The sequence below is a fragment of the Natrix helvetica genome (genome assembly GCF_964273705.1).
Source record: "Natrix helvetica genome assembly, chromosome: W".
Taxonomy (NCBI): Eukaryota; Metazoa; Chordata; class Lepidosauria; order Squamata; family Natricidae; genus Natrix; species Natrix helvetica.
In genome coordinates, this window is record NC_138555.1 from 1,559,887 (window position 1) to 1,575,300 (window position 15,414).

At 46.4% G+C, this 15,414-nt stretch overlaps 1 protein-coding gene across 1 annotated transcript in view; it reads left to right on the plus strand.

Annotated features, from left to right (window-relative positions):
* Positions 1-4,961: 4,961 nt before the first annotated feature.
* Positions 4,962-15,414, plus strand: part of LOC309400268 (uncharacterized protein) — a gene marked incomplete at its 3' end in the record, with an annotated part of 21,238 nt that continues 10,785 nt past the window's right edge. The window contains exons 1-3 of the mRNA XM_081968683.1: positions 4,962-5,040; positions 8,816-8,947; positions 12,236-15,169. Of these exons, the coding sequence (XP_081824809.1) occupies positions 8,845-8,947; positions 12,236-15,169 (3,037 nt within the window). The 5' untranslated portion in view covers positions 4,962-5,040; positions 8,816-8,844. The remainder of the gene's footprint in view (positions 5,041-8,815; positions 8,948-12,235; positions 15,170-15,414) is intronic.

Consider the following 15,414-nt stretch of genomic DNA (forward strand, 5'->3'; position numbering starts at 1 on the left):
GGAGGGAGGGAAGGAGGGGACACTTCATCCAAAGCCCCCCCCCCCACCATTGTGACTCTTAATCCCCCCTCCCGACTCCCCAGGAATTTTTCCAGTGAGATTCCAACTCTGCTCCTTCCAGAGGATCAGACTTTGCTCTCTGTGCTGGGGGAGGGGAGGGGGTGGGGAGAGAGAATGGGAGGGGCCAGAGACAAACCACTTTGCTCTTGCTCCTCCTACCCAGAAGGTCTGCAAGGGAGGCGGGGCTTGGCTGAACCCCCAAGGTTGAGGGGCTCCTTCCAGGAGGGGGGAGGAGGAAGTGGGCAGCCGTGTCCATGTGTGCCTTCCTCCTCAATCGATCCGTCAGTCACTCAATCAATCAGAAGGGAGCCAGAAGGGACCTTGGAGCTCTTCTAGTCCAACCCCTTGCTCAAGCAGGAGATCCTATACCCGTGAGGGCGAACCTATGGCAGGCGTTACCAGAGGTGGCACACAGAGCCCTCTCCCTGGGCACATGCACCCTCGCCAGCTGCTCTTCCGGGTCCTGTCACAAGCATCAGTGCCATCCAGCAGCTATTAATGCGAAGACCAGCTGCCATGCGTGTGCCAGAACCCGGAACAGAGCAGCTGGCCGGAGCGCATGCCTGCAATGGAGCCCGGAGGTGCAGCTGGATGCCATGTTCATGCACACCAGGCAGCTGCTCTCTTATTAATTATGGAGCACCCATGGTCTGGTGGCAAACCGTTCCACTGGCTAATTGTCCTGACTGTTAGGGAGTTTCTCCTCAATTCCAGGTTATTTCTCTCCTTGATTAGTTTCCATCCGTTGCTTCTTCTCCTGCCTTCTGGGGCTTTGGGGAAGAGGTGGACCCCCTTTTCTTTGGGGAAGCCCCTCAAATTCTGGAAGGCTGCTGTCCTGTCCAGTCCTTCTTTTCTCTAGACTGGCCAAACCCAAATCCTGCAACCATCGTTCGTGTCTTCCTGTCTCCAGGCCTTTGATCACCTTCCTTGCTCTTTGCTTTTTTCAAGAGGCAACTGGACTTCCTGGCTTTTCTTTGAGGAAGTTTCACTCATCATCCAAGAAGCTTCTTCGGCTCAGTTCTTAGTTGATCTTCTTTGCACTTTTTCCAAAGCCTCAACCCCTTTTTGGTGATGTGGTGATGAAAACTGGATGCAGTGCTTCACCTGTAGCCTTACTACGCTTTGTAAAGCAATTGGGTAGGCTTTGGGGGGGATTTCAAGTGGGCTTTTATCCCCCTCCCCAAAAGAAATCTCGGAGATGCTACTGATTCTCACCAGGGACCCTTATTTTTCAGGGGGAAGAAATCAGATCTCTGGATTTCCCCTCCATCCCCCCCCCCCCGCCCAAAATCCCCAACACCAAAACCAAAGCAGCCTTTTCCCTATGGGGAAAACAGGATCTAAACCCTGCACGAGGGGGGGTCTCTCATGGTGAGGACAGGAACTGCAATCATCACAACTCCCACTAGAAATAGGATAGGATAGGATAGGATAGGGTAGGATAGGATAGCATAGGATAGCATAGGATAGGATAGGATAGGATAGCATAGCATAGAATAGAATAGAATAGAATAGAATAGAATAGAATAGAATAGAATAGAATAGAAGTGAAGTGAAGTGAAGTGAAGTGAAGTGAAGTGGAAACAAGGCCTGTATGTCACTAGGAGTTTGAATTGTTTTTAAAGGGAAACCAGATATGTGGATATCACCAAATCACTCAATCAAATCCATATGGTGGCTTTGGCAAATTATTTAGTATTTCAGAGCTGGGGGGGGACCTTGGAGGTCTTCTAGTCCAGCCCCCTGCTTTGGCAGGAAACCCTGTACCAGTTCAGACAAATGGCTGCCCAACCTCTTCTTAAAAACCTCCAGTGTGGAGCATTTATAACTTCTGGAGGCAAGTTGTTCCACTGGTTAATTCTTCTAACTGTAAGGAAACGTCTTAGTTCTAGGTTTCTTTTCTCCTTGATTATTTTCCACCCATTGCTTCTTCTCCTACCCTCAGGTGTTTTGCGGAATAGCTTGATTCCCTCTTCTTTGTGGAAGCTCCTGAGAACGCACCAAATTTGCAATGATACTAAGCTGGCAGGAATAGCCAACACCCTAGAAGACAGGCTCAAGATCCAGATGGATCTCGACAGACTTGAACCCTGGGCCCTATCTAACAAAATGAAATTCAGTGTAGAGAAAAGTAAAGTCCTACACTTAGGCAAGAAAAACCCAAAGTGCACATATGACCTGGGTGAAATTAGGCTTCATAGCAGTGACTGTCAGAGGGATCTTGGAGTCTTAGTGGACAACCAGCTAAATAGGAGCCAGCTGTGTGCAGCGGCAGCCAAAAAAGCCAATGCAATCCTAAATTGCATTAACAGAGGGATACAATCAAGATCAAGTGAGGTACTAATACCATTCTATAAAGCCTTAGTAAGGCCACACCTAGAGTACTGCATCCGGTTTTGGTCACCACACTATAAAAAAGATGTGGAGACTCTAGAAAGAGTGCAGAGAAGAGCAACAAAGATGATTAGGGGACTGGAGACTAAAACATATGAAGAACGGTTGCAGGAACTGGGCGTGGCTAGTTTAACGAAAAGAAGGAGCAGGGGGGACATGAGAGCAGTCTTTCAGTATTTGAGAGGCTGCCCCAGAGAGGAGGGGGTCAAGCTATTTCCCAAAACACCTGAAGGCCAGATAAGGAACAATGGGTAGAAGCTAACCAAGGAGAGATTCAACCTGGAAATAAGGAGGAATTTCCTGACAGGGAGAACAATCAACCCATGGAACAGAAATTTCCTTCAGAAGTTGTGGGAGCTTCATCACTGGAAGCTTTCAAGAAGACCTTGGACTGCCACTTGTTAGAAATGGTGGAGGGGCCGTGATGGTGAACCAATGGCACGTGTGGCACAGGTCACACATGGAGCCATTCGTTAGGGCACACGAGGCATTGCCCTGTCAGCTCCAGGGCACATGTGTGTGCTGGCCAGCTGACTTTGGCCTTCTTTTGAGGCCATTTTTCGCCCTCGGGAGGCTTCAGGGGGGAGGCTGTTTTCGCCCTCCCCAGGCTCCTATGAAGCCCCTGGAGCCTAGGGAGGGCGAAAAAAGTCTGCCAAAAGCAGGAGGGTTGTGTGCGTATGCGCACAGGGGATTCACACACAGAGCATTATGGGTGTGGCACTCCCGTGCATGAGCCCCCTGTGCTCCCCTCACTATTAGCACACGATCCAAAAAAGGTTAGCCATCACTGGTGTAAGGTTTCCTGCTTGAGCGGGGGGTTGGACTAGATGACCTATAAGGTCCCCTCCAACTCTGTTAATCTCTTAAGATATTGGAAGACTGCTATCATGTCTCCCCTGGTCCTTCTTTCTATTAAACTAGACATACGCAGTTCCTGCAACCGTTCTTCATATGTTTTAGCCTCCAGTCCCCTAATCATCTTTGTTGCTCTTCTCTGCACTCTTTCCAGAGTCTCAACTCAATCCAGCTGCCTAAAATTCAGGGACGGGAGTAGAAACAGCCCCCTTATTAATAGCCGCCAGAATCTGGATACCTCCAGGATCCCGCCATCTGTCCCGATTTCCTCTTTGGCCTAAGCGGAGTCCACTTCTTCAATTCTAAGTTCTTCCGCAGTTGGGCTTCTTCTTTAGACCTGAGGGAACTTAACAGATGAACAGAATTGGAAGGGACCTTGTAGGTCATCTAGTCCAACCTCCCACCGAAGCAGGAGACCCTACACCATTTATTCTACAATCAATAAATCAGAATAGAGCTGCAAGGGACCTTGAAGATCATCTAGTCCATCCCCCTGCTTGAGTAGGAGACCCTTACAGAATTACAGAATCAAAGAGTTAGAAGGTACCTTGGAGGTCATCTAGTCCAACCCCCTGCTCAAGCAGAAGACTCTATTCCACTTCAGACAAAGGATTGTCCAGCCGTTCTTCAAAATCTCCAGTGATGGAGCGCCCACAGCTTCTGGTGGCAAGCTGTTCCCCTGGTTAATTGCTCTCACTGTTAGGAAGTTTCTCCTTCATTCCAGGCTGCTTCCCTCCTTGGTTAGTTTCCATCTGTTGTTTCTTGTCCTGTCTCCTGGTGCTTTCAAAATAAGTGGATCCCCTCTTCTTTGGGGCAGCCCCTCAAGCACTGGAAGAGTCCTATCATGTCACTCCTCCTTTTCTCTAGACTGGCCTTAACCAAATTTTGCAACCGTTCTTTATATGTTTCAGCCTCCAGGCGTTTAATCACCTTACTTGCTCTTCTCTGCACTTTTCCCAAAGTCTCAACATCTTTTTTGTAACATGGTGACCAAAACTGGGTGCTGTAATGTCGAGCATGCCTCCTTCAATATCCAAGAAAGGAAAACCTCAACTCCGTTTTAATAAAGTACTTTTACTAGATATGAAGTGAAAACAGCAAAAGGAAAGCAAGATCTGAGCCAGAAAGGCGAGAACATATACATATCAAACGTTTACCCAGCACCCTCCCCCCAATTCCCCAACCCATTGGCCAATCTGCAACTCCCTAAGGTGCCATGTGGGGAGCATCTTCATCTTCAAACAGCCTCTTCAAGTTGGTATGAGGAACGGTTGGCCTTGACCAAGTCCAAATATCAGCCTCCAGCATGCGCAGAAGACGGTGAGAACAAGACTCCTCCAGCGCAATATAATTCCCTTCCCCAATACTATGCACCCCACCACCACGTTCCTATGGCAGCCGATAGCAAGCAAGCGTAGCAAGCAAAACAGAGGCTGACATGTATTCCAGGGGTGGCCTTACTAAGGCTTTACAAAGCTGTATTAAGACTTCATGTGATTTTGAGCCAATGCCTCTGTTTATACAACTGAGGATCATGTTAGCTTTTTTGGCTGCTGTGAGATGCAATCTCGCAGTCACATTTATTGAGGGCTTGCAAGGGTTTTACAATCTCTGCCCTCTGTTCCCATCATAAACCCCGTCAGCAGTTCAAAGGACGGAGAGATTGAGGAGAGGAGCAGCCACGGAGAGGAGGAGATCCACCTGCCACCACGGATTCCGGATTCCAACCAGGTAGGACCCCCCCAGACGCGCCGTGACCCCGGAGTTGGCACTTGCTGGGCCAGCAGAGTGGGGTGGGGTGAGGGCAGGGCTGTTTCCGAGTATCTGGTGGAAAGCAGGTGGGTCTTGGACTGAGCTACTCAGTGTTTTTACCCAAGAGCAAGTGGTCCCTCCACTCTCAGATATGCTCCGGGGTGGATAGGACACCAGAGTCCCTCAATGTTGGGCGTTTTCCAGAAGGCAGAAAAGCAAGGAATTTAGCTACAGATTTGACACGAAAGAGGAGGGACATTCCAGGAAATTTGGGGAGAGGGGTTGCTACTTTTTTAAAAAAACAATTTTTATTAGTTTCTGAACAAGGCCAAACAAACACAAAAATAAAAATGAAAAAAAACATCTTCCATTACAAATTGTAGAAAGTGTGTCAGTTGGTTACAGTATTTCCATGCATCTCTTCCATAATCCCCACTTACTTTTCATATCAAATCGCATATTTTAAATTAACCTATATTCATGTATGTCAGAATTATTATCTCAACCTTAATTTGACTATAATTGTTTTTACATCCTTTTATATATAATATTCAAAATCTAAAATAGGATTATATGATAACATTCAATTAAATCATCCTAAAATCATCCAATCACAATACATCTTCTAGATAAAGCTTTTAAACCTTCTCTCATAATCTCCATATATTGTTTATATAAAATTTCATATTATCAAATGAATATATCTATATGTATTGTTATCATTATTAACCATTATTTAACTATAGCTATTGTAGCTTCATTCTATACATACTACTAGTAAACTAAATTTAGCTTAATTTTTATTATACATTTTTATTGCATCAACCTGTATCTTTCCAGTGATAGTACGGTCTTATATCTCTTGCCATTTGTAGCATTAATGTTCTAGTTACTTTCTTAATAAATCTTGGCAATATGCTGTTCCTTTCGTATCTCACAAAAGCTTGAAACCCAACTTCTGCTCTTTCCATCAGCTTATCTTTGGTTATCACTAGTGTTTCTATCAAGATTTCTCTCCTTATCTCCGTCAATTTTTCTCTTTTCTTCTTCTGTGCTTTGAAGTCTGGGGTAGAGTTCCAATCCATCCATCTCCCCTTTCCATATTCCGCTCTTGCCATTACCAACCACGCTCACTTTGTTGTCAGTATCCACAGTTTTCTTATCTCTTTGCTCAGTTTTTTCTTCCATCTTTTGAACTCTGTCCTCCACTTTCTTCATTTGGTAAACATCCTCAGTTTCTCCATCCAATTTTTCTGTTTTTTCTTTTTCAATTCTCTCTGTCACAACTAATAGATTTTGAATTTCAAACATAATCATTTGCAATGTTACAGTTTCTTTTTCCTGCTGAGCCATTCTTTCAATTTTGCAGATACTGCCACTATTGGGTTAAGGCTATTTTAATAAACTTCAAACAGGTTCATTTATTATCTTTCAAGTCAAAATGTTGTCTTCCCTCCAATAGCTAGAGATAGAACTTCCAAAAGGCACTGGTATAAACAACTTGTGCTCTTCCTACTATCACTGTCAGTAAACAAGCTGAAAGAACCTTGAATCACAAGTGATCAAAGAGAAAGAAGAAAAAACAATGTATCCAGCCTCCAGCCCCTAAGTGGCAGCATAACTGCTTTTCCTCCTGATGTTACAACCCTCTTTATAATCCTTCTTATTTTCTTCTTTATATTCCAAGCTTAAGAAAGAAAAGAAACCCTTAAATGGAGATCAAAAACAATCCAATCAATCAAATCAAACATTATAAAAAAAGGAGGAGAATTTTAATCCATAGGGATAAACAAAAGTGAAAAAGAAGTAGAAAGAATTAATCTATTTAGTTTAAAAAATAGGGAGCCCCTGCAAAAGTTCCATCCGTGAAAAAAAAAAAGAAATTAGAAACTGGATAACACACTAAGTTCAATGAAGATCAGTCTCGCTGCCTACAGTCTTTTGTCTTCAATCTTAACTTATTCTGGAGCTGTCCCAACTTCAGTAGCTTTATTAGCTGCGTTTCTGTCACCGGAAAAAAGGCTATTCCTGGATCTTTCAGGGACTTTGCAATATCCCTGAGATCAGCAGGAGGTGCCCTTCTCAATCACCATCTCTGCGGGACAGTTCAGGTCCAAATGGACCATCCAGCGGCAGGAATTTGACTGCGATCTCAGAACACCAAGATCGCAAATTGTGCCATCGCGACGTCAGCTCTCTTCTCCCCGGGGTTTCCACTTTTTGGAAGACTGCTGAATTCTGTGCAGGGAGCTAAACAAGGTAAGGGAATTGGGGGGGGGGAGCGACACTTTCTTCCAAAGTCCCCACACCATTATGACTCTCAATCCCCCCTCCCAACTCTGATTTTTTCCAGTGAGATTCCAACTCTGATCCTGCCAGAGGATCAGACTTTGCTCTCTGTGCTGCGGGGGAGGGGGGGAATGGGAGGAGCTAGAGAGAAACCACCTTGTTTTCGTTCCTCCTTCGCTAAAAACCTCTTGTGGGCAGAGTGCAGGGGGAGCTTGGCTGAAGCTCCAAAGTTGAGGAGCTCCTTCCAGGAGGAGAGGGGAGGAAGTGGGAAGGCATATCCATTTTGTGTCCTTCTTCTCAATCAATGACTCAATCAATCAATCAATCAATCAATCAATCAGAATAGAGCTGGAAGGGACTTCTAATCGACCCCCCTGCTCAAGCAGAGGACCCTATTCCATCCCAGACAATTAGCTTTATAATCTCTTCTTTAAAAACCTCCCGTTTTAAGAATGGGGCACCCACAACTTCTGGTGGCAAGCTGTTCAACTGGTTAGTTGTCCTCACTGTTTCTCTCCTTGATAAATTTCCATCCATTGTTTCTTGTCCTGCCTTCTGGTGCTTTGGATAATAGGTGGAAACCATCCCCCCAGCTCTTCCATGGGGCAGGCCCTCCCTCCGATACTGGAATCCTGCCATCATGTCCCCCCTGGTCCTTCTTTTATCTAGACTAGCCAAACCCAAATCCTGCATCCCTCCTTCATAGGTTTTCGTCTTCAGGCCTTTACTCAACTTGGTTGCTCTTCATCCCAAAGGTGCTTTTTTCAAGAGGCAACTGGAGACTTTCTGGTTTTTCTTTGAAGAAGATTTGCTTCTCATCCAAGACTCTTATGGATGTTAAAAGGATTGCGTTAGCTTTTTCAGCTGTTCTTCATTTTTCTTTCTCCGGGATTTTAGTCATCCTAGTTGCTCTTCTTTGCACTTTTCCCAAAATACTCAACATCTTTTTTGTACTGTGGGGACCTTTCCATTTTGGGGATTTCAAGGGGGCTTTTCTCCCCTTCCCCAAAGGTAATCTTGGAGCTGCTACTCACCAGGGACCCTTATTTTCAGAGGAAATCAGATCTCTGGATACCCCCCTCCACGCACACTCCAAGAGCCCCCACCCCCAAAACCAATAATCAGCCTTTTTCCCTTATGGGGAAAACAGAGTCTCAACCCTGCACCGCCCTCTCCTGGTGAGGAGGGGAACTGTGATCATTGCAACCTAAAGGAAGGACACTATTAAAGGGACGTAATTAATGGAGCTGCCCAAGGAGTTGCAAATTTTGCCCCCTCAAAGACTTCTGCACTGCCACCAGCTGTGCTCTGGGACTGCTGCTCCTACTCCAAGGGTCTCTGGGGAGTGTGCCTTGCTCAGACAACCCAGAATGTGGGGGTAATGTGGCTGTGCCCACATCCTGCATCCCCTCACAGAGTCAACAGTCAGTTTTTGCCTCCTCCAGATGTTTCTCCTCTCTTGTAGGGCAGTAGAAGCATCGGCAATTGCAGGAGATGAGCATGGCCCTGGAAGAGGACACCATAGAGATAGCGGCCCTGGGACGCCCCTTCCAGCTGGGGACCTTGTACGACTGCCGCAAGGATGCACTCATCTCAGGTAGGAGCTGAAGGAGAGGCTGACGAGTCTCTGGAGGGAGGGAGGGAAGGAGAGAGGGAGGGAAGGAGGGAGGGAGATGGGCACAGCCATCAATGCACAGACTCAACTCAGGGACAGAGTTGAGCTCCTGGGTACATGCCACGTAATAGCAGCTAGCTAAGTAGGACCTTCTAGCTGGGAATGTGTATCCAACCCTTCACCAAGGATGCATCAGGATTGGCACCAATTACCAAACATAGGCTGGGTTTCCTCCCCAGAAGCAAAGTCACTGAACTGGTTTGGAAAATGGATAAAAAAAGAAGTCTAGGGCAGTGGTGGGATTCAAATAATTTAACAACCAGTTCTCTGCCCTAATGACCAGCTGGGTATGCAGTGGAGTACCCCAAGGCTCTGTTTTGGGCCCAGTACTCTTCAACATCTTCATCAATGATTTGGATGAGGGAATAAATGGGGAATTCATCAAATTTGAAGATGACACCAAGCTGGCAGGAATAGCCAACACTCCAGAAGACAGGCTTAAGATACAGAAGGATCTTGACAAACTTGAACATTGGGCACTATCTAATAAAATGAAATTCAATGGTGAAAAGAGTAAGGTTCTACATTTAGGCAACAAAAACGGAATGCACAGGTACAGTATAGGTGGTACCGTGCTCAATAGTAGTAACTGTGAGAGGGATCTTGGAGTTCTAGTGGACAACCATTTAAATATGAGCCAGCAGTGTGCAGCAGCTGCCAAAAAAGCCAACACAGTTCTAGGCTGCATAAACAGAGGGATAGAATCAAGATCACGTGAAGTGTTAATACCACTTTATAGTGCCTTGGTAAGGCCACACTTGGAATACGGCATTCAGTTTTGGTCACCACGATGTAGAAAAGATGTGGAGACTCTAGAAAGAGTGTAGAGAAGAGCAACAAAGATGATTAGGGGACTGGAGACTAAAACATATGAAGAACGGTTGCAGGAACTGGGTATGTCTAGCTTAATATTTATTTACTTATTTTATTATTTTGACTTCTTAGTTGCCCCCTCTCCCCCAAGGGACTCGGGGCGACGTACATCAGCAGCGGTCACAACAATACAATATGGAGGAGGTGGAACAATAAATAAATAAATTACAATAATTTAAAACAATTAAAAACCCCAATGATAATTAAAGTTAAAAATTAAAATTAAAAATGCCCAAGAGGTGGAGAAGCTCTAAATTAAGCCAGGCCGGCTAGTAGGAACAGGTGAGTCTTAAGTTTCGTGCGGAAGGAGCGGAGGTCAGTTGTTGTCCTAATATCTGGGGTTAGGTCATTCCAAAGGGTAGGGCCCATCATAGAGAAGGCCCTACTCCTGGGCGCCGCCCTCTGACACTTTCTGGAGGACGGCACCCGGAGAAGTCCCTCTCTGTGCGAGCGAATAGGTCGCAGGGATGTGTGGGGCAGAACGCGATCCCGCAGGTAACTAGGCCCTGTGCCATGGAGCGCTTTAAAGATGGTAACTAACACCTTGAAGCGCACCCCGTAGGCCACAGGATGCCAGTGTAGGTCGCGCAGGAGAAGTGTTATATGGGAATCCGGGCAGGGCCGTTGATGTATAGCGAGGAGCAAAGTATACTATCAACAGGCCCAACTGTCTCCCTGGGCCCCATCTCACGCCCAGAGACTCACACCCGGATATCTGCGACACAGTGAATTCTCTCGGCGCCAGATCCTCCCGCATAATTACCGCTACCCCACCGCCCCTACGCTGGGCCTGTGGCTGGTGGAATACACGGTAACCTGGAGGGCACATTTCCCCGAGGGGCAGACCCCCCTCCGGGCCCAACCAGGTAGAAAGAAGGACTAGGGGAGACATGATAGCAGTGTTCCAATATCTCAGGGGCTGCCACAAAGAAGAGGGAGCCAAGCTATTCTCCAAGGCACCTGAGGGTAGAACAAGAAGCAATGGGTGGAAACTAATCAAGGAGAGAAGCAACTTAGAACTGAGGAGAAATTTCCTGACAGTTAGAACAATTAATCAGTGGAACAGAAGTTGCCTCCAGAAGTTGTGAATGCCCCAACACTGGAAGTCTTTAAGAAGATGTTGGATAGCCATCTGTCTGAAATGGTATAGGGTTTCCTGCCTAGGCAGGGGGTTGGACTAGAACCAACTAAGATAATCCACTGTCCTAAACCATTCCAAATTTAATTCCGCCGCTTATTTCTTCTGTTCTCCAATTTAAATTAATTTTAAGTTTTTTATTGGCAGTCTCTTTTAAAACGGTAAAAATTCCTCACCAGCTGGAAACACTTTCTCTTTCCGTATCCTTCCGTTTTGGAGCCGCACCAATTTCATCAGCCTAATGGCTGGATTTTTGTTGCCGGCTTGAAGAACTTCTCTTGCATCGATCAGGGACTTTGCAATGTCCCTGAGATCAGCAAGACATATTCTTCCTGTTCACCGTCTCTTCGGGATGGTTTAGGTCCAATTGGACCACCCAGTGGCAAAAGTTTCGGCTGCGGTCTCGGAGCATTGAGGCCGCACGTCCGTATCGTCGCGATGTTGGCTCCTACCCCCATTATCAGGCATTCCTAATAGCAAAACTTACAGTTCAGAGTTAAGATACTTCTGACTTTCCATAATCTGTCCCATCATATGGTGTAAAAAGATGATGATTTCACTCCCATACTGAGCAGAGATACAAACATTACTTCTCTAGTTCACAAAGGCATTTAAAACTGACTGGTTATAAACTTTGCACGCAGGCAGAATGCCCCAGTGGCCAATAAGAAACATAGATGTGATCACCGTCATGGAACTATATTTCCCATAAGGCAGTCTCTGCCTACATTTCCCAGGAGACAGTTCTTAATTCCTACGCTAGCTATATTCTGCTGGGGCACAACACCAGTTGTTAAATTATTTGAATCCCACCACAGATTTATAGGTTCCTGTAGTCTGCAATTTTTCCTCTGGAAATCCATTCCTACTCCAACACTACTCCAAATGTGTTCAGCCCAAATTGCATCGCTAAAAGTCTGTACAGATTCTCAATCTCTACCTGGATAACCATGATCTGGATGACTGAGAATATCTACAGACTAATAAATGCATAGCAATTCCTCTCTATTCAGTCCAAAGCCTTTGGAGTTGCAAAACTGGCAAAAAGCTTATCTGATGATTGAACAGAACAAATGAGGGAACCCTGCAGGGGAAAGATGTCTTCATTGTCCCACCACGCTAGAGCTCCTCTATCCAGTGACTGGTCTTTTGGAGGTCAGGGATCATTTCATCTTCCTATCTTCTTCTGTTCCATGCAGGGGTCACCCTTTGGGATTACAACTCTCTTCAGAAGGACCTGACCATCAAGCCTCAGCCCAAGACAGAATCAGAAATCATTGCATCTGACAGAATAGATGCTAAGGCCTCTGCCCTGGACATCTCAGCCTCCCTCAAGGCCAGTTTCCTGGGAGGGCTGGTTGAAGTGGGAGGGTCAGCCAAGTATCTCCATGACACCAAGAAGTCCAAGCAACAGGCCAGAGTCACCGTCCAGTACAAAACCACCACCAAGTATGAACAGCTGACAATGAGCCACCTGGGAATCCAGAATATCTCTTACCCAGCCGTCTTTGAGCATGGGACAGCCACCCATGTGGTCACCGCCATCCTATATGGAGCCCAGGCTTTCTTCGTCTTTGACCGAGAAGTTTCTTCAATGGAGATGGTGAAAAATATTCAAGAAAGTCTCCAGCATACAATTAAGAAGGAAATATCTTTCACAGGAAAAGCAGATATGAAGCTAAATGAGGAGGAGAAAGAGAATGCCCTCAAGTTCAATTGCAAGTTCCATGGGGACTTTTCTTTGGACAAAAATCCAGTGACCTTCCAAGATGCCATGAAAGTTTATGAGACTCTACCGAAAATGTTAGGGGATCATGGGGAGAAGGCTGTGCCAGTGCGGGTCTGGCTCTCCCCATTGACCAAGCTGGACCTTAGAGCAGCTAAGATGGTCCGTGAGATCAGCCTAAGATCACTCTTTGATACTGAAAGGATCTTGGAGGAACTCAATGAAATCGAGATGCAAAGCAACGATCTAGCCAAGAATCCCATTGCTGAGACCTTCCCTGAGATCAAGAGGAAGATCCAGCAGTTCGAGGATCTGTTAAAGCAACACAGGCAGATTTTCCAGAAACAGCTGGCCAGAGTGTTGCCTTCCATCCGGGGAGGAGGACAGGAGGAAGGGACACTGGTGGACCTCTTGATGTCTGTCAACCAGTCACCCTTCAACAGCCAAAAACTCCATGAATTTCTGGACACCAAGAAAAGAGAAATGAACTTTGTCAAATCTTATCTGACTATTCTAAATAATATAGAAGTGATCTCGTCTCAGAACAAGCTGGAAGAAATAGTTCTTGACCCCCAGAATGCATATGTGGTCTCCTTTATATTCACTTCTTTACATGAACAGGAGCCATTTCTCTTGAGTTTACAGGAATGGCTTCAGGAGCAATTCTCACAACAATCGACTAAGTGCACAAAGTCCACTTCCGAGGTCAAGAAAGGCCTGGCTTGGTTTGAGGACAAGGAGAGGACCCGCAATGCTCGCCAAGCTGCCAAATCCATCCAAGACTTTTTCAGTATCAATCAACCAAATGAGAATGTCCGCTTTGTTGTGGCCTCTCTCCCTGATGTGGACATTCTAGGACCCTCAATATACCTTTACGAAGATGGAGAGCTAGTCAGCAAGAGCTTTGAGTTACCTTCAGAACCTCTCCCTTTCCTGATCAGTGAACTGAGACACGACAGCATTCAGCTGAAGTTTCAGCCAGCTGAATATGGAAAGGCTACAATCTCCAACTATCTGGTAGAGTACAAGGTTGCAGGGGAAGAAAAATGGAAGACGGTGAGGACAGAGGATGCCAGGGAGCTGTTCCTGCTGAAAGACCTGTCTTCAAACACAGCCTGCCTATGCAGATACGCTGCTTGTTGCAAGCTAGGCCTTAGTAAATACAGTGACCTGAGCCCACCCATAAAGACCCTTCCCTCCAGCCCTCCTGAGAAATTGAGAATGATCACTGCAGCATCTTCTGTCATCTCTGTGGCCTGGATGAGTCCCAGCATTGTTGCCTCAGGAGTTGTGGTCAAGGAGTACAAGGTGGAGTACAGAATGGTGGAGGCTGGAGTTGGGAAGGACCAATGGACTGAAAAACGGACTGGGAGAAAAACAGAATTTTATCTAATTGAAGGCCTGAAGCCCCAGAAGGTGTATACAATACGAGTGTCAGCTGTGTGTGATAATGGAGTTCTGAGTGTCCCCAGTGAGAAATTGGAGGTCTCCACATCACTGGAGGAAGAAGATAGAGGAAACGTAGCCCACCAGTTCCTTCAGGAAAGCTCCCTGGTGAAGGACAGACAGCCATTAGTGTTCGCCCTTCCTCTGGAGAAAGTCCCCTCAGATGCCTCCACCTCTTCTCTCTTGTACCAGCTTGGGAAGGAGAACTCAGAAGTGCCCAACAAAGTGATCCTGATGATGGGAGCAACAGGAAGTGGGAAAACCACACTGATCAACGGGATGATCAATTATATCCTGGGTGTCCAGTGGGAAGACAATTTCAGATTCAAACTCATTCAGGAAACCCCCCAGAGAAGCGAAAGTGGAAGCAGGACGTCTGAAGTCACAGCCTACGTGGTGAACCATCAGAAGGGTTTCCGAATTCCCTATTCTCTCACAATCATTGACACCCCAGGATTTGGAGGCCCAAGGGATGTAGAGCAAGACACAATGGTTAATGAGCAGCTCCGAGGGTTTTTCTCCACCCCAGGGGGCATTGACCATGTGGATGCCATCTGCTTCGTGGCCCAGGCCGTCCTTACCCATTCAACTCACACTCAGAAATGCCTCTTTGATTCCATGATCTCCAGGTTGGGAAAAGACGTGAAGGATAACATCCAACTCCTGATCACCTTTGAGGATGGGGGGACCCCACCTGTCCTGGAGGCCCTCAAGGAGGCTGACCTGCCGTGTGTTCAGGATGAGTCAGGAACTCCTCAGCACTTCAGGTTCTACAATTCAGCCCTTTTTGCTCCCCAGGAATACGGAGGAAGTTGTGAATCTGCTTCTGAAATGTTCTGGAAAATGAGCACTGAGAGCATGAAGGATTTCTTTGACTCGTTAAAGGTGCTGGAAACCAAGAGTTTAACCTTGACCATGGAGGTCCTCAAGGAACGTCAGGAGCTGGAAGCTGCTCTTAGAAGTACCCCCCTCCTAAGGTTGAGCAACTGCACCCAAATAGTTTCCAGATCAGTATTGATCCGGCAGCCATCGGTAAGCCTTCAGTCTCCAGTTACCAGGTGGAATATCGGATTGCAGGAGATAATTGGAAAAGCCTCAATACTGAAAACTCTAAGGATCAATTCACCCTGGAAGATGTGCACCTAACTCTTCAGTACCAATTCCGATGTGCAGCTGTGACTTCAGGAGGGGGTCAATGGAGTGAGG